Source organism: Clarias gariepinus, chromosome 27 (assembly GCF_024256425.1).
Source record: "Clarias gariepinus isolate MV-2021 ecotype Netherlands chromosome 27, CGAR_prim_01v2, whole genome shotgun sequence".
NCBI lineage: Eukaryota > Metazoa > Chordata > Actinopteri > Siluriformes > Clariidae > Clarias > Clarias gariepinus.
This window is the reverse complement of record NC_071126.1, coordinates 17,230,309-17,252,884: the sequence shown is the minus strand read 5'-3', so window position 1 is coordinate 17,252,884 and position 22,576 is coordinate 17,230,309. Positions and strand designations below refer to the sequence as shown.

Here is a 22,576-nt window from a genome sequence, read left to right as displayed (position 1 = left end):
TCTCATAATGTCACCGAGCTCCCATTCCATTCTGATTGATGCTCCCTGCGGTCGTCCTGCGGTTTCACGTGTTTAACTGGCAGCTGGTGCAAGACAACAGAAACGCAGCTACCTGAGGGATGTGCAGAGCGAGACGGGAGTGGAGAAGACAAACGGAAATGATTGTTGTTTACTTATTTGAAAAAACAAAACCAAAAAGCTGGCTTGTGTGATTTTATTGTGACTGGTATCAATATGATGAATTATATATAAAATAATAATGGATGTGAAACCTTTTAGACTATCGTGATCTATCTGTCGGAATAGCGCTTCTTGTCCACCATTTCAAAAATTGTGTTCATGGGAAAAGTAGTACCATTTGATTTAAACTCAGGACAAAAGAAAAAGTTAATTAAGCAGTCGTTACAGAAGTCCATCCCCAGATTTACACAGGAGTCATGTGACCATCATAGGTTGCACTACAAGTTCAGTAAAAACGGAAATGTTCGATTATTTGGGGAAAAACGGCAGAAACGGCTAAATAGGTAAAACCAGATACAGCAAAAGCTTGGCATACGAGTTTAATTCATTAAGGGCGAAAATTTGTATTGCAATACTATTTTATTTTTTATAAGAAATAATGTAAATGCAGATAATCTGTTCCAGCCACCCAATTATTTTTTCTTTACCAATATTACAAACAAAAAAACGCCAAAAAATAAGAATTTACATAGTGATCAAATAATCACAAATTCATACTTTTGGATGCATGACTCTCTCAAAACAGCTTTCTCTGTTCTCGCTTGGCTTTTCACTGGCGCAAACAAGTTTTGAGCAGTTCCCAGACGTTGGTTTGTTCATTCGTATGGTGAAAATGCCTTGTATGCCATTGCAAATTTCAGGTTCCACTGTATGTAGAGTAAATGATTTGATTGATGAAGTGCAGGGTCACCTGTTAAATATGCTAAATGTTAGGTCAGGGACGGGAATTGCCAGGTGATCCCCTCCATCAGTGGTACCATATTATCGCAGTACTTGTCGTGTTGACTTGATTTCTATTACGTTTTTTTTTTTTTCTCCTTTTTTTTTTTTAATATCATGATTTCATAAATATACAATTTAAAAATATCTGCCTCCTCCCACCTGGAGAAAAAAGATGCTCATGATCTAATCTAGCATCATTACGATTTGGACGCGTTCCTTTGACATCCAGCGAATAAGGAACATGAGGCGAAGTCCTAATATCAGGACAACCCTGCATTTCCTTTCCGATTTTCTAGAGAAGAGCAAGCTGCCAGTCTTACTGTGTTTGGCATCATCAGAGCTTGCTTTCTGTTTTTCCCCTCAGTACAGATGGATTGAGAGCTGCGTCGACTCTAGATCTCCAGATCTGTGTGATTCAGCCAGACTTTTTTCCGTTGCAGATGTGTGGCGTATATAACTCGGACGTGCCGGGCTGGAGGTTATCTCCGTGTGTCAGAGGCGAGGCAGCTGTCCCTCTCTCTCTCTCTCTCTCTCTCTCATCCCCTGGGCATCGTGGGATTACAGTGACTCAGAATGTCTGTGCAGTGCGGCTGAACGTGTCAGAGCTTCTCCCGTAATTGGCAGTGCTCGAGGGCCCCGTCATGCTCCGGAAGGATAAAACGGCAGACACTGACGAGCTTGTTAGGGTTTAGAGCGCAGAATATTTACAGCGCCTAGGAAAAACAAAATAGCAGCTCCTTGACCCGCTTCATATATTTTTAGAACCCTCTGCATGACATCAAAAAGTATTTCCTTCTGCTTTCTGTTTGGGGGAGAGGAGGAAGAGATGCCAAAACCCCTCTGATTTCCTGTGGGACTCCTGAAACAGATACAGATCTCCGTCTGTATTTTAACAGCTGCAGCCTGAGCAAAAGAAAAATTCCTGCTCTAATAGAGCCTGAAATGCCGCTTGGCAAATTTTCCTTTATAATAACATGCACGTGATTTTACCGTTACTACAGGATTCAGTCCACTTAAACCCACGCCCGGGTCCCAGAGTAATCAGCAGCCTGCACTCATGTCTCCCTTATAGCTTGTCAGCAGCAGGCACAGCTCATTAAGAAGCGTCTCTCTCTTTCTCTCTCTCTCTCTCTCTCTCTCTTGCTGAGAGACGCTCCGGTCCCACAGTCATCATGTGGAATGTCCGTTCAGCACAGCACAAACTTGCTGACAAAGTGGCCCTGAGCTGCCGCCTCCATCTTGTCTCCAGCGGAGCTTGACGAGCCTCCGTGTCCAAGAATGAAGGGAGAAGGAATGTAGTGCCCGAAATAAAACCCCTGACGGCCCGTCCCTAGCAGCCCCATGCTCAGGGAATTAAACCCAGTACATAATTGTCACTTAGTTTAGACAACGTGTCACCATTTTCTTTTTTTTCTTTTCTCTTTTCCCCCCTTATTTTCACTTGTGTTGAAAATGTTGCAATTTTGTTAAGTTGAATTTTCATTATCCCAGTACGTCCCCGATATTCAGCGTGTTAGTTGAATGTAAAAAATATCCAAAATCCAGTTTATTGTGTGTGTGTATGTGGGGGTGCGGGAGATATGAGTCAGCCTCACCAATTTCAGTGAATCATGGTGAATAATCCTAATTTTGGAAAATTCTCAACAAGACAGTTTTCCGACAGTCCAGAACAGGTCTGAGACAAAATTGCACCCGTTCAAGTGCGCAGTAAAGACCATGTAGAATTGTTGTCTTCCTTTGCTCTTTTTAAATGAGGTCAGCTGACCCCACTGCGCCACCAGGATTCCCTTTATGTTTTGCGAGAGTATAATGTGCATTCAAACCTAATTGTTTACATCGTATGTTTGTGTCAAAGGTGTATAAGACTTGCTTTGTCTGACTTACGAACCAATCCGACTTACGAACATGCTCCTGGAACAGAACTTGTTTGTAAGTCAGGGACTCAATGGCAAATTAGAAATTTGGCTGATCTTGTGTAATGTAGGGATGTGTCGCCATCCTTTATGTTCACTGAATAATTTTCCTTCTCATCATATTTAGGCAACTACCCTCGTCCACCAAGCTACGGCGGCGCTCCAGGACCCAGCTACAGCGGCCCTGGGCCTGGCATGAGCCTGGGCATGAACGCCAGTAGCCCCATGCACGGCCAGGGCCCGGGACAGCCCTGTGGCTCGATGCCTGCCGCGAGGGGTCCCGCTCAGCCAGGGGCAGGACGCTCATACCCATCAGGCTCCAGCGGTGCCGCACCCACATCTCCCAGCATGCCTCAGTCTGCGGGGCCAGGCATGGGCCCCCCTCCGCCCACAGGAGGCCGGAAACCCCACGAGAGCGGCACTGCTCCCTCACCACAGAACCTCCACGCACCCGGGCCGGCCAGGTAAACATGACATAACATCTGTTACAAATTAAATAACATTGAGACTCAAGCGTTCAGTGTAGCATTTATCACATCCTGATGTAGCTCAGCGTAAAAAAAAAATCCACCCACAGACAGATGACTAGGAGTATGCGTCAATGTTAATTGTTTCAGCATGCTTTCCCCAAGATCCTGTTCAGAATTATTGGACTCCCCTATTAGTAGGTTTTCTTCATCATTTAGCTTTAAAATCCAAACAGTATTTTCACGGCTCACCATTTGTATGAAATATCTTCTAATACAGGTCCTCCCCGACTTACAAACATTCAAGTTATAAATTTCTGCAGACACGGTTCTACTTCAGACCGGATCACAGAAGTAGTTCACGTGTATTGTACTATAAAAAAAAAATAGACACTGCAGTGCACCATATACCAATATTTACAATAATGTACAATATTTTTAGTGTATAAGTGAATGTATAAAAAGTCTCATGCAGAAGAATTGGATCGGCCTTACCGATTTTCAATGAATCAGTCCGGGAGCACCATGATCGAAAATGTCCATCTTGTAAAGCTGTCCCGATGGAGAATAATCCTAATTTCAGATAATCCTAAACAAGAGTTCACAGTACAATCCAATAAAAAACAGCCCCGAGACAAAATGGCGTATGGGATTCCTCTTTAAAGGCGCAGAGACGACACTGTTATATTCGTCGTGTGAGATTCATTTCCTTAGGTGCAGTTACGGTTTTGGCCAAATGGAAAGGGGACCGACTTAGTGGATTGGTGCACTACACATTGTATATTTGTGTCAAAGACTCACTTTGTCAGACTTATGAACAAATCATACTTACGAACGTGTCCCAGAACAAAACTTCTTCGTAAGTCGGGGACTACCTGTATAACTTTAAAAATAAGTCTTTTTACTGCCAACTGAATGAATCAGACGCTTCATATGATATGTGTACATGCATCACGTGAATAAAATATCACTGAATATCGGCACTGCTGCCCTGTGCTCTTACAAATGGTGTATACAGTAACGATGTACATTAAACCGGATCGCTCTGTACATTATATTACATGTCAAGTCAAAGTTGACTAAGGACCTGACCACTGAGGCTGTTGTGCCCTTCCTTGCCCTCTGCTCCAGGCCTCCATATACCAGGTCCCCCGTGTACCCGGGCGTACGACCGAGCCCCTTTACTCCCCCTCATTTCCCTCAGCCACATGCCAGCATCTACACCAGCGGCCCAGGCCAGCCTCAGCCCGAGCATTATGGGTAGGTGCAGCCCAGAGCACCTTAAAGCCTGCTTCTTGTGCTTCAGCGAGCCCGCTGCTGCATCTAACACTGTCTTAACTGTAACGCTTACGCATTTATGTAGGAAATATTGTGCACTAAAAAGACCTGGCTTGCACAGTCTAACCTTCTAATTTAACCAGGTGCATGATCTATGCTGTTCTGTGATGCTTTTTATGTTCATGTCAAGATGCTCCAGAGAGATTAGCAGCCGTATCTGAGTAACAGCACTAACCACATGCAAAGTCCAGTTCCTCTCGATGAACAATAGGTATGATTTAGTTTGGGGAAAACAGGAAGTGAAAGCAGAAGACCAAACAACAGACTCCTGTTGTCTTGGTTTTGAGTATTTTGAGTATTCTGTTTTGTTTTGTTTTTCCCTGGATTAAAACATAGCCGAATATGAGGCACGATTGTTTGTTCAAGGGGTTTGATGAGCAGCTAACGTTATTGGGGTTACTGATGAACTGAAACTACAGCGATCAGATTAGCTAAAACTCTGATGTCGATTGTTTTTTAGTAATGCCACGCCCTGAAGTGTTGCATTTTACTTCTGAACATTTGCCAGAGATTATTTTTCTAAAATTGACATTGTACTTTATATTCATTCACACTTCACTCAGAACACTCTAGACCCGATGGGAATAAATTTTCTTTTAAACTTATTAAACTTTATTTAAACTTTTAGTAATCCATTTAGTAAGGTAAATATGAGCCAAGTAGACATTTGGCGTGATCGTTTCTCTCTTGACGGGTAACGTTATATGAAATGGATCCCAGAAGGAATATTTTGCTTTCTTTCATGATCGTAAAAACCTCCATGATATAAGAACAACTCTCTCCTATCAGCCTTTACTTTTGTCCACTGGCTCTCTGGCTGTAAAAGCGACACTCATTGGCTTTTCATGTCATGCAGTATGTAGTGAAACAACTAAAACAATCATGGATGAGATGGAATTATTGTGACCAGTCATAACGCAGAAGGCTTTACAGTATTTATCAGGGAAGTATGAGAAGGCAAACCTCACCTTAAAGCTGGAGGAAAATACTCCAGGCAAATTAAACATTTCACGAAAGGCAGGACCACATGTTTAAGTAAACAAAAAAATAAAATTTTGATTAAATGCTTTCCTGAATAATAGTTTGCTACTTAAACACAAATAGAATTTTGACTTTTACATAAATTTGTCCTGGGATTAGTATTATCTGGGGACTTCATGAGATTTAGAAATGTCTGAATTTCGTGTGGCGCATTTGCACAGGATAAGCGAAGCCTTACTCGGATTTTACCAACTTATCTCCCGGAAGATGGATCAAAAGGCGCACAGGAAACAAAAACCTCGGAAAAAAAGGTGTTATATGCCGCCCGGCTGAATCGCAGACATGCTGCTTCGCACAGGACTAATATATAATTATCACAGGACCTCGGTGTCGTTTGCGGAGGAATTTTATAGACATGTACGATTCGCACGCGATTAAGATCACAAACAAGCTCAGCAATTATTACAAATGACATGAGGTCCCTGGGTAATACTAATCCCGTGCAAATAGGACATTTGTCTTTCAACGATTCATTGTCCGTTAAAGAAACCTGATTATGATCTGATGGGTTTATTATTATTATTTATATTTCTGCCGTGCATGCGAACGCTTTAGATAATCTATTGCCCATGTCTAATATCTCGAACATTTCCTTCCTCTTAGGGTTTTATGGAACCTTTTGTTGTGGGTTTTTTTTTGGGGTCATGGTTAGACTTTTGGAGTGGTTCGAGGACATCAAACAAACATGACTCTTTAGCCAGACTCTGCCTCATTTCACGTTCTCCTTCGCGTAATCTTTTAAAACTAACCGATTTTCAGCAGCGCTTATTAACAGGATTGTTCGGATAACGTTTGCTCTGTAATAACTAACGCCTTGTTCTTTGTGTGCCGGGGTCCTCAGGTCGGCTGTGTACCCCGGTGGGCCCCCGATGGGTGGGATGGGTCCCGGAGGCCCCTACAACCCACCACAGAGTGCCAACTCGAGCAGGATGAACTTCCAGAATCCTCCTTACAGCAGCATGCCGCCTTCGGGTGAGAGCGCAAGCAACATCTACGCTGATGATCTTAGTATCGGTGCACGCTACATATAAGATGAAAACAGACTAAACGATTTCATTAGACAAAAACCTGACAGAAAAAAGTATATTTAGATTGCATAGTTTAGCTCAATAGTACAAGTTTTATAAAGAATAAAATTCAGGTTCTGTTGTTTACCTTATTCAAAAGCTGATTTATTTTTATTATAAAAATAAAGCAGCTGCACGGTGCTGTTGTGTGATGTGTGTTTGTGGGTGTGTGTCGTGCAGGACCCATGCCCATGGGCCCCGGAGACGGCATGCCTCCCACTGAGCTGAAACAGAGAGCAGAAAAGGAGGAAGGTGGCGGCATGGCCGGCAATGAACCACCCAAATCGAAGGTAACAAGCAAGTCTCCGTCTCTTTTGCTCTTTCTCTTCCTCTTTCTCTCTCTCTCCCTCTCTCTCTCTCTCTCTCTCTCTCTCTCTCTCTTCCCGGGTTCATCACCTCGTCTGGTGTCACCATCAGAGATGTCTGGAACCTTCTCTGAATGATGATAAACAGCTTTCCACTCTGACTTTTCTTTTTCCAACTTGTGGCACGGCTTTAGCTAGCTTAGCTCAGCTCAGGGAGTCAAGTGACATCACTGTCCTGCTTCACAAGAGACTAACCTACATCAACACCCACATACTAACCTCCTGAGTTTATAAACCATGCTTCAGCTGTGACAGAGGTGCGGACTGTGTGCTTTTTATTTATTTATTTATTTAGCTAGCTCGGATGGCTGGAGCTGACCTGCATGTGTAATACTCGCACCATGCTGGCATTCATGTCCTCTCACACACCTTTTTTATTTCTTGGGGTAAACGCTTCACAACTTGGAAATGTCTCATGTGTTGAAATAATCAGATCAATAAAAAGAATGGATAAAAGAGTTAGTTTGTGTTAAGTTAATGTAAAATCAGCTTTGACAACCCAGTTATGGTGGCGTCTGGTGTGTGCGCGCACGTGTGAGACTGCTTAATTAATGACATCACCGCCCACATGCCTTGCTGCTCATACTCGGAGTCTCTCTCTCTCTCTCTCTCTCTAAGCTTCTGTTTTTGTCAAACATCACCAGCATGAGAATTGTGGTGTTGTAATGCAGTGTGTTGTGCAAGTCCAACTTGATACTAACCCAACCAAATCCAGAGCTCGCTTTCAGATCAGCGAATTCCTGAAATAACCTTCCGTGTTAAGACCCTGAGAACGCACACTCGTGGCCAAAAAAGAAAAAAAAGGCACACACAACTAAGTTTTTGTTGAGTGAATTTAGCTTTGATTACACCACATAATGTGGTGGCCAAAATCATGTGTGTGAAAATGATTCCTCCTGCTCCCAGAGCCACACTTTCACAGTTTGAATCCTGGAATGTGTCTGCGCCATCAGGGAAGAGCAAATCCACGGAGATCTTGGTCATTCAGTACAGTCGGGTCGTCAGCTGAGGTCATTTTATCGCCACGTAACCAGAGACGAGGGAGAAATCGTGATCAGTGATTTACAGCAGAACATCGGTATCCGAACGCCCTCCCTCACATATTTGTGCCTCAAGAATAAAGATTTTCACATTGGCATACAAAGTATTTTCGCCATCCAAACCAAAGAGGATGGTGGGCCAGAGGGCCAAGAGGATGGGTGAGTTACGCGTACGGCCAAGAGGCGTTCAAAACATGTTTTGCATCAGTGAAAAGCGAATTTTACAGATTTTATATCAGTCAGGAAACAGATGGAACGGATTATTTGCATTTACATTATTTCTCGTGGGGAAATTTGTATCGTACTACCCTGACTTAAGAATATTTGATTTACGAGTTTCTACAGATGCGAACAAATAACGGAAGTAGCTTAAGTGCATTGTGCGAAAAAATAGACACTGCAGTGCACCAAATACCAACAATATTTTCAGTAAGTGAACCAATAAAATGTCTAAATGTCTGTCCTGTAAACCTGTCCTGATGGTGAATGATCCTAATTTTGGAAAATCCTTCTGCTGAGTTCACAGTCCAATACAGCTCTAAGAGAAAATGCCATCCAAGCGTGCAGTAAACGCTATGTAGCGTTGTCCTCCTTCCCAACGTCTTCCCGGGCTCAATTTAATCTAGGTTAGATTACCCCACCGCGTCATCAGGAATCCCCCCACGATTTCGAGGCGGTGTCTCATGAGAGAATAATGCAGAACCAAAACACCTTTGCTTTACATTGTATATTTGTGGCAAAGGTGTATAAGACCCACTTTGACGGACTTACGAACGAATCCAACTTACAAACGTGCTCTCAGAACAGAGCCTTAAGAACTTGCCTCCAGAACTAATTAAATTCGTATGCCGAGGTTCTGCTGTATTTCGGTTCTCATGCCTGGCAATTCATGTATCACCCTGCTGACTCCCAAATTTTTATTTACATTTGAGTTGGTAAAATATTACTATTTCTCTATAGTCCTACAGGTGGTGCACTTTAAACTATTCACACATTGGCAGGTAGCACAGTGTCCTGTTTGGTAGGAGTGAATTATTTGCTTGAGTTTGTTTAGAATTGTAACAAAATCTAAAAAAAACAAAAAACATAAATCAAGATATTTATAAAATTGTTATCCTTACAGAATCGCAATACATCTAGGTATTATAAAATTTTTATATAATACACATAACATTGTTAAATCAAGACCTGAGCCACTGAAGCAACCCCAGATCATAACACTGCCTCCTGAGGCTTGTACAGTGGCATCGCTTCACGCGCTTCTCTTCTCAGCCTGACACGCCCATCGGTCTGGAATAGGGTCAGTCTGGACTCATCAGGTCACATGACCTTTTTCCATCATGCCACAGTCCAATCTTTATGTCCTCTAGCAAATTTAAATTATTTTTTTTCCTGATGAGTCTCACTATCAAGTGGATTTATGACGACTGCGCAGCTGTTCAGTCCCACCCCTGTGAATTCTCATGACTGTGTGTGTGTGTGTGTGTGTGTGTGTGCATGTGTTTATGAAAATGCTCTTACTTTCACTATTAAACATAGCTCTGGTTCCTACTAGAGTATTTTCTTTTTTTTTTTTTTAACAATGCAACATCAAGTTTCATAATGATTTATTTCCAACCACATTTCTTCCATAAAGTCATTTCAGTACCCATCCTTTCAGGTTTTAATAATGTGTTAAACCGTTCTTAACTTATTCAGTTTCAACCAGTCTTCTTAGTTGCTTTCTTTGCTAGATGAAGGCCAATAATTTAACCCCCTTCTGAAAGAGCAACTTTCTTTTGGCTAGGCATTGTTTTTGAGTGCTTTGGGGGAATTCTTAATAGAAAAAAGCCACATAGAACTGAAAGCATAGGGACTCGTCCATCTGTCCCGACAGAAGTCATGGAGTTGAACTGATTTATAGGACAATTATTTTATTCTCATAAAGTCAGCAAGCTTTGTTGCCTTGATATTGGCGTCAGGGGCTTTTCTTATTGGAGTTGAGCTTGAAACAGAGTACACAGGAAAAAATAAAGACACATCCAGAAACTTGGTTTGAAAGAACCCAAGATAGGTTAGGTTCTAAAGATGGACATTAACGAGAGTTAATGGGATCTCCGACCTGCTAAAGGTTAAATGAAAGGGTTAGTGAGCAATGTTCTGTAAGGATATGGAGAGATTACACTTTTTAGAGTTCATAAATTATAGTTTATAAATATATGTCCTACAGAGGCCCTTTGGTACCCCTTACCTATCTCTGAAATTTTCCTTTTGTCCACCCTCACCCGTTTCCACCAAGTTGGTCCAGTCCCTGAAATCTAAGCAAATAAGTAATTCAATTCCCATTTAGAACATTTTACATTTTAACTAGCAGCAAAAAAAAAATCGATTCCAATTACAGGATTTAAGCTACTTTTTTAGACTTCAATCTAGCTTCCCCTCCACTCAATATTCATGAAATCTAAACAGGGATCAATTTACTAATTAGCAACACAACGGTTATTCCTAGCCTGTGAGTTTTAAAGCCAGGAGACAGGAATCAGGTCTGAGTTCGGCTTAAAACACAGTACCGGTGCTAAACGGTGTCTTTTCTGAACAGATCGTATAGAGGCTTTTTTCATAATACTTAATGCTTCTTGTCTCATGATTAATGCCGTTTTTTTTTTTATTTTATTTTTTTTTTATTTGTACCTAATAAAAAGAAACACATTTGCTAGGTCGCCCTTTTATGTTTTAGAATCCGGAACTTTTTTGAATTCAAATCTTTCAACGATCTTAACTGTCATTCAGCTGGAACTTGGACGGTTTATGTTTCACATGAAAAGACATAAACCTGAAAAAGTGTATTGTTCTAAAATACAAAAAATGTTGAGTGTGTCATGAATTTGATATGGTTACGGACACTACAGATTTTTTTTTTTTCCTTTTTAAGCTCTTACCAAAAACCATCTCTTTTTTTTAATTCAAGCAGTGAACAATGGCCATTCTTGGGGTTCTTGATTTCTATCAATTGAGTTGTCGCGATTGCAGTGATCATCTGGAAATGCAAAATTTCTTTAGTCTTTTCATACATTCGCCTGTATTATTATTTAATGTTATATAAAAGCTCACGGTGATGAACGAATTAAAAAAAGCAAGAATGTTTGACTTGATTTAAAATTTGCATGTAATCATTATAAATCCTCAAAATGACGCTTCTTAAGCAACGTACAAATTCTAATCACGTTGAGGATTTATAATGATGCGAGTTTTAGTTCTGCACCCACTGTTTTTTTCCATGTTACGTGTAGGCACCCAGACCCAGTACACACCCACCCAGTTCCTTTTTTTAACCGAGCTAATTTTCCCCTCACGCTATTTCTTTTTCTTAATCTTTTTTTTTTTTTTTTTTTTTTTAAACCTTTGTAGAACGGGTTAGTGTATTGTACCGAGAGAGGGCAACATTATGAGTGTGTGGTGAAGAGAAATACAATATGTTCCTCAGCTCTGCAGTCTCTCTCTCTGAAAGCCAAACCAATGCTGCTGCCGCTTCTGTAGCAAAACACTTTTAGCACAACTGTGTGTGTGTGTGTTTGTGTGCGAGAGAGAGAGACAGAAGGAGATAAGCATGAGGAATAAAGGAGAAACAAAGTCTAGCAGTCTCTCACCATGTGGTCCTGTGTGTGTGTGTGTGTGTGTGTGTGTGTGTGTGTGTGTGTGTGTGTGTGTGTGTGTGTGCTTTCTTGGGTGGTTGTGTTGGAATAATGTGTGTGTGTTTGTGTGTGGCGTGTGTGCACGCTTGTCCTTCTTTTCTTCTCCGTGACAGGACAGCTCCAGCTCCCACTGTGTGTCTCAGCCCCCCACCCCGTCTCCCTTGTCCCCCAGCCCTGCTAGTCTGTCCTCTAATCACGGCGATGACAGTGACAGCATTAGCAGTCCAGCCTGGCCAAAGACCCCCAGCAGCCCTGTGAGTGCCACAAGCACGTCTACACTTCTTTCTCCCTGTCCATCTCTCCGTCTCTCTCTCTAACTTTCTCCTCCTCTCTTACTGCTTTCATTTTTTTTCTGTTAAATTTTTTTTCCTAATGTTTGAAATCCAAATGTTTTTTTTTTTTTCTTCTTCCCAATGTGAACGGCGCAGGTTTATTTTTTCTTTATTCCACAGTGATGCTGATTTGCTCCATTCTGATCGGTGTTAATTATTTTTACACAGGGTGTCCCGAACATAGCGTTCATAGCAGAAATTAACAGAATTAAGCAATCACGTGCAAACCGCCAGATGTCTTTATCAAGAATGGTAGAGAAAGATGACTCTGCATGTGTGTTTTTAAGGAAATCATGTAAAGAATGTTGTGTAAATGTGTAAAAGATGTTCATTTTCCCCCCTATGTAGAAAGACCTGTATTGATAGATAGATATAAAGATAGATACTGTTGATAGACATTCTCGTTACCCGAGATAGGAGTGTGTGGTCAACTCGCTGCCGCTCCTCGCGCTGCTCACAGTGTGACATAAGTGATAATGACGCTGTGTACTGTTACATATAATGTCACTGCGCTCTGTTACACGGTGAGAGCCGCCTGCTACACCGACCAATTTACTATTTTTATTTCTTCCCCCCCCCCCCTCCCTTTTTTTTAAACAGTCTCCCCTCGCGAAGTCATTCACAGATTTTTCCTTAGGACCCAACTAATTATTGTGATAATTAATAAAACCCCTCGCAATTTCGCGACATCACAAATATCTTCAGGAATAGTTTTTTTTTTTTTTCCATGGCATTATATAATTTTTCATGTTTTAATGCTAAACTACTAAGAATGATATAATTTACTAATTTTGCAACATAATTATTAACGTGAATTCATCCAAATTTCCGTATAAAATTTGTATATATAATTTTCTTAGTACTGTAGAGAGAACACAAAGCGACCGTAGAGGAATAATGGGCTTGGGACAGTAAATGATTACCGTATTTACCCTACAGTACTTACACCAAAGAAAACGCGCCTGCATGAATTACTTTACATATAGAGGGGTAACGTCTGTATTTTACATTCTAGCCTTGCGGGAGACACTGTAGTACATACAGTACTAAACAAGATAACCAGGTTTACCTTTACATTATTTTACTTTTTTTAAGGGTAATGTATTAAGTTTGAAATGACATTGTAGTATTTTGGGAGAGTATTTAGGGTTTAAACTATAAAAAATAGGCATTTATAGGCTTTTTTTTTTTTTTTTGCATTTCGGTGTGCATCAGTAATGGTTATTAGTAGGTCTGGGTAAAATGTTGGTGTGATATTAATATTACAGTAAGGTATACAACAGTATATGTTTCTTTCCATACACAGACCATAGGTTTTTAAACCGAGCATTGTATGTCTACTGATATTCCCTGCGGTATTCAGTCATTTCCATCATTTTTCTATTTCCATATAAATGAACTGCTAGCTAAATCATTAGCCAAAGTTTTTTTTTTTTTTTTTTTAAATCAGCTTTCATGCTGAGTGTTTATATTCTCCAGTTGCCTAGCAACCACGGTCTTGTGCCTTTAACTGCTCTGGGGCATGCTCGTGGTAAAGTGGAGGTAAGAGCAAATAATAAACACCTGCCAGCCAATCAGATAGGAGGCTTTACCATGAACCGATGAGAGCCGTGAGAGCCGTTTTCACCACACTGTGTTTCTTTATGATTTATCGTGACTGTTTCACTATGACAGTAATGCCACGCATCATTATTTAGTCTGATTTGAACAGTATGTTCTACCAAATGTGTTCCATGTACCGGGAAGAATACTCAGAGGTGGCGTGCGTGTGTCTTTTGTATAGAAGCCGAATTCAGCCACCATGACGAATGAGAAGATCACACGCCTGTATGAGATGGGAAATGAGCCGGAGAGGAGGGCCTGGGTTGAACGTTATCTGGCCTTCATGGAGGAGCGGGGTACACCCGTACCCAACCTACCTGCTGTAGGCAAGAAGCCCCTGGACCTGTGCCGCCTCTACCTGTGCGTGCGTGAGATCGGCGGCCTGGCCATGGTGAGTGGAGGAAGCCAGTCTGCATGGGATTTTTTTTTTTTGTGTTCCTCTCTTTTCTTCATTACTGCACAGATAAAAAAAAAGTTGTAATTGTCATCATTTTAAGATTTCCTTCTGGTCCAAGATGTCCATGTTTAAAGATTTTTAACAAAACAACTCTTGTTAGAGGTTTCAAAGGTCCAAATAAGCTGAAAGCTCAATGAAACTGTGATTTAATGCAACACAAATATCATAATATTATTTTTGTATTATCATTATTTTCCCAGTTTTCCTGATAACCTCTCCGTTCCATGTGCAGGTGAATAAGAACAAGAAGTGGCGTGAGCTCTCCACAATTCTGAACGTAGGAACGTCCAGCAGCTCAGCGAGCTCCCTGAAGAAGCAGTACATCCAGTACCTGTTCGCTTACGAGTGCAAGGTGGAGCGTGGCGAAGAACCTCCACCGGACGTCTTCAACACTGACACCAAGAAGCAGCAGCAGGCCAAGATCCAGCCGCCGTCACCGGGTAAACGGAGCCCCAACCCGCCGTCCCACACCCCGTCCCGTGGGATCCGATTACGTTCTTTTCTCTTTTCTGGTGCACCAGTGGTTATATACGAACCCATTTATTGATGGATCATTTGCAGTTTCTGTGTTGTATTTTTTATTTTTTTATTTGCTTAACCAGTAATCCCAACAGCTTTATTCACTATTTGTTCATCAGTTGTTCATCACTGTTCATGTTTGCACACCAGTAACCCTATCACCGTTCATATTTCCATACCAGTAACCCAGTCACCGTTGTTCATACACCAGTAACCCCATCATCTTTCATATTTGTACACCAGTTTAACCCATCACCAATCATGTTTGTACACCAGTTAACCCATTATATTCACTCACCAGTAAATCTCCATTACAAATCATATTTGCTCACCAGTAACCCCATAACCAATAATGTCTGTACACCATTACCCCATCACCATTAATATTCGCTCACCAGTAACCCAGTCACCATTAATGGTCATACTCCAGTAACCCCATCATCCTTCGTATTTGTACACCAGTAACCCCATCACCAATCATACACCATTGACCAGAAACCCTATCACCATTCATATATGGTGATGGGGTTCCTGTTGTACAAACATAAATGGTGATGGGGTTACTGGTGTACAATCATGTTTGCTCACCAGTACCCCATCACCAATCATATTTGTACACCAGTAACCCCATCACCATTTATGTTTGTACACCAGTAACCCCATCACTGTTCATATTTGTACACCAGTAACCATTCATATTTATTCACCATCATTCATAATTGTTCGCCCGTCAGTCGATCGCGATTTACAAATATTAACCCGATTGATAAGACCATTTAAACGTCTGATGACTGTGGCAAAGAAAAGCTCTCGGAGACATCATGAGGAAGAAACTCTGAGAGGAACCAGACTCGAATTAATATATGCAAGAGGGTTATACCTACTTTATATCTTTTTTTTTTTTGTGATGAAAAATATATGACGCCACTGTCCCGTCCCCTGCTCTGGTCGCTCTTGAATAATTAGATTTTAAATATTAGAATTTTTTTCTGAGCGAGCAATGCATCGCATTTTAAAGCCCGTTATAGCGTGCATAATGTTCAGTCTGCCCTTTCAGGCTGATGGATGGTCCTCGGAGGCCGGGCCCGGTCGCCGCCATCCTTTTCCTCCATCTGCCCTTAAATCCATTTGTGAGCCGGCTGTGCGCGAGCTAAAAATATCTGACAGGTGATTTAGTCACGCTGAGAGGGGAAAAAGAGAGGTGGGGGTGTGAGGGGTAGGAGAGGGAGAGCTGTCAAGCTACCAGCTGAAGGATTTCCCTCGCTCCCTTCCTCCCTCCCCTCACTAGTACACAGAGAGAGGGAGAGAAAGTGTGTCGAGCCAGAGCTGTCAAACAGCAGGAGGTGGTGGAGGGGGTGGGGTGGGGAGGGGATTCCCCGGGGAAGATTAATAGGGGGAGGGAGTGTGAGATATAAACAAAAATGACCTCCGTATGACCCCCCCTACACAGCCGACCAGTGAGCCAGCATTTTTTTTTTCTCTCTTTCTTCTTTTTTTTTTTTCTTTTCCCCCCTCCTTCCTTTACTCTCACTGAATATGTGCATCAAGGTCAATCGAGTTCATACTCATGAGTGTGTGTGTGTGTGTGTAAGGCCTGTCCTCCGGTAACCCGTCTGCATTGTTTGCTTTCACACAAAAGCTGACACACTTTCACTACATCACAATGCTGCACTGTTTTGTTTTTCTTCCCGCCACCTCTGCCAATTAGTCCCTCTACTTATCCTGCACCTTTTTTTATTTATTTATTTTTTTAACTATGATGTCTGCTTGTATGAGTTCCTGTGCCGGCTATACCCACAATTTATTGGATTAGAGAAATGAAATCCTAGCATCATATGATTCAGTATTATTTTATAAGATCTTTCTATTTTATAATATTCCTTACAACATGTATTAATATCTTATTTAAATATAAATAGAACTGTAAGTGATGCACATTGCCTTAACTTAGTTAGTCAGTTAAGAAACAGTTCATGCGTTCTTTCACCTTCATCCTGGATGGGATGCCAGTTTATGCACAAACACTTTTACACTATTTTTTCTATATAAATCCTTTGTGTCTTCCTGACTCTTGTATTTCTTCTGTTTTTGATCCTTTAGCAAACTCGGGCTCTCTCCAGGGCCCTCAGACTCCTCAGTCTACAGGCAGCAGCTCCATGACAGAGATGCCTGGGGATTTAAAGCCCCCAACACCGGCCTCCACCCCACACAGCCACATGGGCCCTCAGCAAGGTGTCAGGTGGGTAATATGCATCACATTATACTGATCAACGCAAATGTTCTTGAATCTTCAGGTGCCACAGTGATGCAAGTCTTATTTTCTCATCCTTACTGTCTACCATGAAAACATAATAAACCAGTGGCTTGTTATGGATATTATGAATCGCGACTATTTTGTGTGATGATTAATACATCATAACCACACTGATGCTAAACTTTTTTTTTTTTAACAAGTTTTACATTTACAATAAAGAACCAGTCGATCATTCAGTGAGCAGAATTGCCTTGTTTTTAGTTTGATTAGCCGTGACCAGTGATTGACAGATCATCCTCAGATATAAACAATTCTGTACCGAGGGCAGGACCTTCTAAGTTGCACAACAGACACACATTTTATGGCGTTACATTATTAAAAAGTGTGTTAAAAGATCTGCGTTTTTTTTTTTTTTTTTAAGCAAATTAATCTCAAGCTCACTCATTACACACTTACACCAATCTCAAAAACACAGCAAGCGCTAATTAGTCGAAAATCACATGCATTAGAAACCCACATGCCCGCATGAGAAGCCACACCCACTCAACCCGTGCCAGCACTGTCGAGACCTTGGAGGCATTAAAGGAGGTAAAACGTCATTTTTTTTATTATCCTAAAGGAGGTACGCTGAACTATTTACACACTAACATACTTTGTGGTAGGAGTGAATTATAATAATGACATGGTTAAATGTAGCTTTTCATGAAGTTAAATGTTAAACTCCTGTATTTGAAGTTAGTTTGTATTGTTTAAATGCTGCGCTTGGTTTTAAAGTGAGGAAATCTAATTTTTTTAAGAACAGGATACATTTCATTACTTATTAGCAGTGCCAGTCCCAAGCCCAAATAAAATGAGAGGGTTGCGTCAGGAAGGACGGGGGAAGTAACATCGAATCGTGATATTCATAAAATCGTATAGTTGTAGAATCACAATGTTAATGAAATCGCCACCTAGGTGTCGTAATATATTTCCATCCCTTTATTTATTTATTTATTTATTTATTTATCTATGTATAATAAAGACATCATAACCTGCTCTGAAATAAGGTTCATAGTTTTTCTGAAGAACATGGTCTCTAATTTGATCAGTATGTACATTTTCTCATGCTTATTTAAGCCTGTCCTCTTTTCTTCTACTTTAATTCTGATTTGTAAAAATCTAATAGATGGAAGGATGTTGGGTTTGTGTTCCTACATCGATAGTAATACAGAGCATGATGTTTAGTATGGTACTTTAATTAACCTTGGAACTGGCATTTAGGGAAACTAATGAAGGCACGGAAGTGTTTCAGTGTTTTGAGAGTTTTTTGCAATGTCATTCCTATATTCCGGCAGTAGTAAAATTTACCCTTTGTAAAAAGAATAATTACTTTTATTCTTTCTACCTGGCATATCCGAAAACCTAAATGCACAGTTTAAAAGTTTGAAACCTTCGTTATCTGGTGCACACACATTTTTAAATCATCATTGACCCATCACGTCTGGCACACGTCTGTCCTGCTTGGGTTTTAAGGGTTCAGGCAATAACAACACTGATCACTTCTCAGGATGTAGTTTCTCTGAGATATGATGTAGGTAGTGTCTCAGAGAGAAGGATTGGTTGTTGTTGTTTTTTGTTTGTTTTTTCTTCTGTCAATTTAATATTAGAATACACTAAACATTCCAGTACAGTTCTAACCTGTATAGCAGGACTTCTGTCTGGACACCTCGTGTTAGGAATGCACTGATTCAGTGGAATAAACGGTGTGTTTCCGCTTTACTCTGAATTGGTGTTGTACGTATCAATGAACTGTTAGTTTTGTGTGGAGATTGTAACAGAGATTAAAGGCTTAAACGTAATAATCTCCCTCTTTGATGTCGTTGCCAGGGCAGCGGGGACAGACGACGAGCGTTTGATGTTTAACGTCACAAAGCTGAAGAGTCGTTTTAAATGTAACGCGTTGGCTAACGGCTAACAGGCGAGGTGTTTAATCATTGCGCGCGCGCCCACACACACACACACACACACACACTGTGCGGCGGGGATGTTCCGAGTCAAATCTACACAGAACAGGTCAGTGTCTCCGTCTAGCGACTTAACACCATGTTTGTGCTAAAGTTTAGGCACACTGCGGCATTTCTCACTCTGAGCCTCTGGTGTTTTATTTTATTATTTATTTAAATTGATTCCCTTTTTTTTGGTGGATATTCTAATGACGCCACAGCAAAGTGAAAATCAAACTTTTTCCTGGATTTAGGGAGCTCACCGTAGATCACGTGACAAGATTCAACCAATCAGATTCGCTCCTTTTTAACGATTCTTGAATTCTGATGTTAATCATCAAACGACATCAGTGAGGGAGATTATTATTATTATTATTATTATTATGCCTTTAATTTCGCGTCCGGTTTTTCCACGCGATATGTGGACGTTCCTTTAGGGGGCGCCATTTAGCTTATATATCGAAATTATTTTGATATTCAGTTCAGTGGTTTTATTTACTGTATTTAATTTATTGGTTGTTTTGGCCAATTAGCTTTACAAAAGTAAAAACAGTAAAAAAAAAAAAAAAATATATATATATATATATATATATATATATATATATATATAAAGAGTGTAGAGAGATGTGTAAGGTAATATATTTACCTTATAAGGTAATATTATCATCTTCTTCTTTAAACTTAAGTCTCATTCCCAGGCCTCTTTAAGCCGTTTTTCCAGACCAGCCTGCCTTTAAAAAAATACGTCTAACCTTTACTTTCCTGTTCTTGCCTTGACTTGTTCTGTCTTGTTCTCTTGAACTCTTCGCCCGCCTTTATCCGGCACTTCCACACACACTTTCTTCTCGACCGAATTCCCTTTCAGTACCAATTATCATCATTCTGTATTTTGCTGATGTAAAAACATCTGTTGTATCTGACCTTTTAAAAGACTTAAGTCATAATGATCAGTTTGTCCCTGATGAGCAATTCGAGCCTGAGACGGCAATAGGAAGAAACATTGACAAGAACCAGACTCAACATGGAACCCATACTTGTTTGTGTGATAAGGGATATCAGGGATTGATCTGAAGTCATACTGTGTGTTTTAGGAGGCTGGAAGTTCAGTATAACCAATACAGTGTCTTTTGTTGTCCTTTAAGGTTGGTTTAATATTTAATCAGACATAAAAATAAATACATTTGGTTTGAATATATTTTATATAAGTTATAAGCAAATTATTTTATCACTGCTACCTTCGGACCTTTGACCTTGAACATGGTCTTCTCTTTGCTATCGTAATAATTTTTACTCTTTTAGCATGGCTTTATAATAAATAAATGTTATATTCTCAGAAGGGTTTAAGTGAGGGTTCCAGTGCAGGTAACTTCAATTGGACCTCTCTAACATTAGAGAAGCATGTCCTCATAGAGCTATCTTTGTACAAATGGAGTCCAGCATATACAGTTATGATGGTCAGGTGTCCACATACTTTTGGACATAACAGCCCGCAGACATCGCATACATTATTATATTATATTATTATACAACGTTAAGTTGTTCAGCCTCAAATTGACTTCCTTACTTTTTTCCTTTAATAATTTATTTATTTATTAATTTTTTAGTTCCACTGTCATGCTTTTTGAATCCCCAACACTTTTCCACATTTGGAAATGAAATATTCGTCACGTGAAATGGTCTTCGTTGACATCCTCAGCCATCACATCGATATCTTGTCCTGCTGTGAATATTTTAAAATCATCCATCCGCACAGTTTGAACAGTTTTCTTCTCAGCAGGATCCAAAAATGTCCAATTTTCTCAGCTTACACTTACAAGTCGCACACCCATGGTACCGTTATCCACAAAAATCTGAAACCCTGTCAGACAATGCAGCGTTTACAGAGGAGGGAACTCATCACCATGTCTGTTGTTGGTTTTTTTTTCTTTGTGCATTGATCCCAGTCTGTTTGACCTTTATCTTGCAGAAACAGCGGTATCAGTGTGCAGGATCCGTTTTCTGATAGCAGCGATCCAGCTTTCCAAAAGCGTGCCAACGTTCCACCTGGTATGATGTACCAGCAGGGAGGAGGAGGAGGCATAGATACACGGATGCAGTACGATGCCAACAAGGAGCCCTATGGAGGTCAAAGGAAAGGTGAGTTGGTCAATGTCTGTTCCTGTTTTAAGGCGTTCTGTTCCCATCGCACGTTTCACGCCCATGACGTGTTGACGAATATGTCTCAGTAGCGCGTCGTCTCCCTTGCTGTAGTTGTGATTGAGGTGATTTGTTGCACAGCGCTGCCTCCTAGTGTCTGCTGGGTGACATTTAATGGTGCTATTTACTAAGCACAAATTTCAAATGAACTTTTGCTGGGGCTGTTTTTTTTAGTAATTTAGTGAATGTTCTTGAGAAAGAGGTCATGTTTGAGCAACAAATTTTACTGTTTAAGTTTAAATCAAAGCCAACAGTATATGTTGCATACATTATGTATGCAGCATATTTAATGTGAAAACCATTAAAATTAGTGAGTAGTTTTTTGCCTAATGCGCGCACGGACGGACAGATAAAAATTCCAAAAACCATCTTGATGTGTACTATTACTCAGCATGTGAATTACTCAGCTTTAAGCACGTGAACCCACCTCATATCGGATCACGTCTGTGTAAACAGTTAAGTTGGAATCTCTAATCCAACCGATTTCATTCACACTGAATTAATAATGTCTAAAGCGTTCATGATTTTTCTGGTTCGTTCTCAGAGTCGGCACCATGACGCAGTGTGGAAAAAGGTCTATAACACTATCTCTATCTAAAACACTAAAAGTGTCTGTATATATCTGTAGGTGCCAATGACTCTTTCATGCCAGGGCCAATGCCCAGCAGTGGCATGCAAGAAATGTACCAACGAGGACCCCAGGGCATGGGCATAAGACCCCAGTACCCTTACAGCCAAGGTTTTGACCGAAGGTCAGTAATATTCCACAGTAACGCTACAACTTGGACAACTTGAGTCAACTTCTGAGTCTAGCTTCATGTCTTTTGCTGTGTCTCTGTCTTCATTAGGCCTGAGATGGGTCCAGATGGTGGATTGGTGCCTCCAGGAAATCAGAACAGCATGATGCCTTCTAACAGCGATCCAAACATGTACCCAGGGAACAGATACCCGTCACATCAGAGGTAAAGATTACTAATGAGAGTGAATTAAAATACAGTTGTCTCTCCCGCTGAGTGATGTGTGTATTTTTATTTTTTTTTATTATTTTTTAAGACATGGTCATGATGGTTACGGACAGCAGTATCCTCAAGGCATGCCGTACGGTGCACATGGGATGTACCCACAGCCACAGGTCAGTCTGCAGCACAATGTCATGTCGAACTGTTTACACATGTCATGAGAAACTGTATTTGTCTGGACTACAATATCAAAAACACTTATCTCCTAGCATATTATAGTAAAAACAATATGATACTTAATTGCTTAGTGCTGTGGTAATGTGAGGCAGAGTGTAAGGTTTGAAATTTTTTTAAAACATTCCAGATGATCAAGAAAATTAGAAAACAGATCATGACTGAAATCATGACGT

The 22,576-nt window shown here is 40.7% G+C and overlaps 1 protein-coding gene across 5 annotated transcripts in view; it reads left to right on the top strand.

Moving 5' to 3' along the window:
- arid1b (AT rich interactive domain 1B (SWI1-like)) overlaps positions 1 to 22,576 on the top strand; it is a 69,233-nt gene that overhangs the window by 41,593 nt on the left and 5,064 nt on the right. For 2 of the 5 annotated variants that reach the window (XM_053488730.1, XM_053488729.1), the window contains exons 8-19: positions 3,004 to 3,340; positions 4,475 to 4,603; positions 6,564 to 6,694; positions 6,970 to 7,079; positions 11,979 to 12,119; positions 13,981 to 14,190; positions 14,489 to 14,696; positions 16,876 to 17,014; positions 20,978 to 21,147; positions 21,836 to 21,959; positions 22,056 to 22,169; positions 22,261 to 22,339. In XM_053488730.1, coding sequence (XP_053344705.1) covers positions 3,004 to 3,340; positions 4,475 to 4,603; positions 6,564 to 6,694; positions 6,970 to 7,079; positions 11,979 to 12,119; positions 13,981 to 14,190; positions 14,489 to 14,696; positions 16,876 to 17,014; positions 20,978 to 21,147; positions 21,836 to 21,959; positions 22,056 to 22,169; positions 22,261 to 22,339 — 1,892 coding nt within the window. The remainder of the gene's footprint in view (positions 1 to 3,003; positions 3,341 to 4,474; positions 4,604 to 6,563; positions 6,695 to 6,969; positions 7,080 to 11,978; positions 12,120 to 13,980; positions 14,191 to 14,488; positions 14,697 to 16,875; positions 17,015 to 20,977; positions 21,148 to 21,835; positions 21,960 to 22,055; positions 22,170 to 22,260; positions 22,340 to 22,576) is intronic. The other 3 variants (XM_053488732.1, XM_053488731.1, XM_053488734.1) reach the window with 2 other exon arrangements.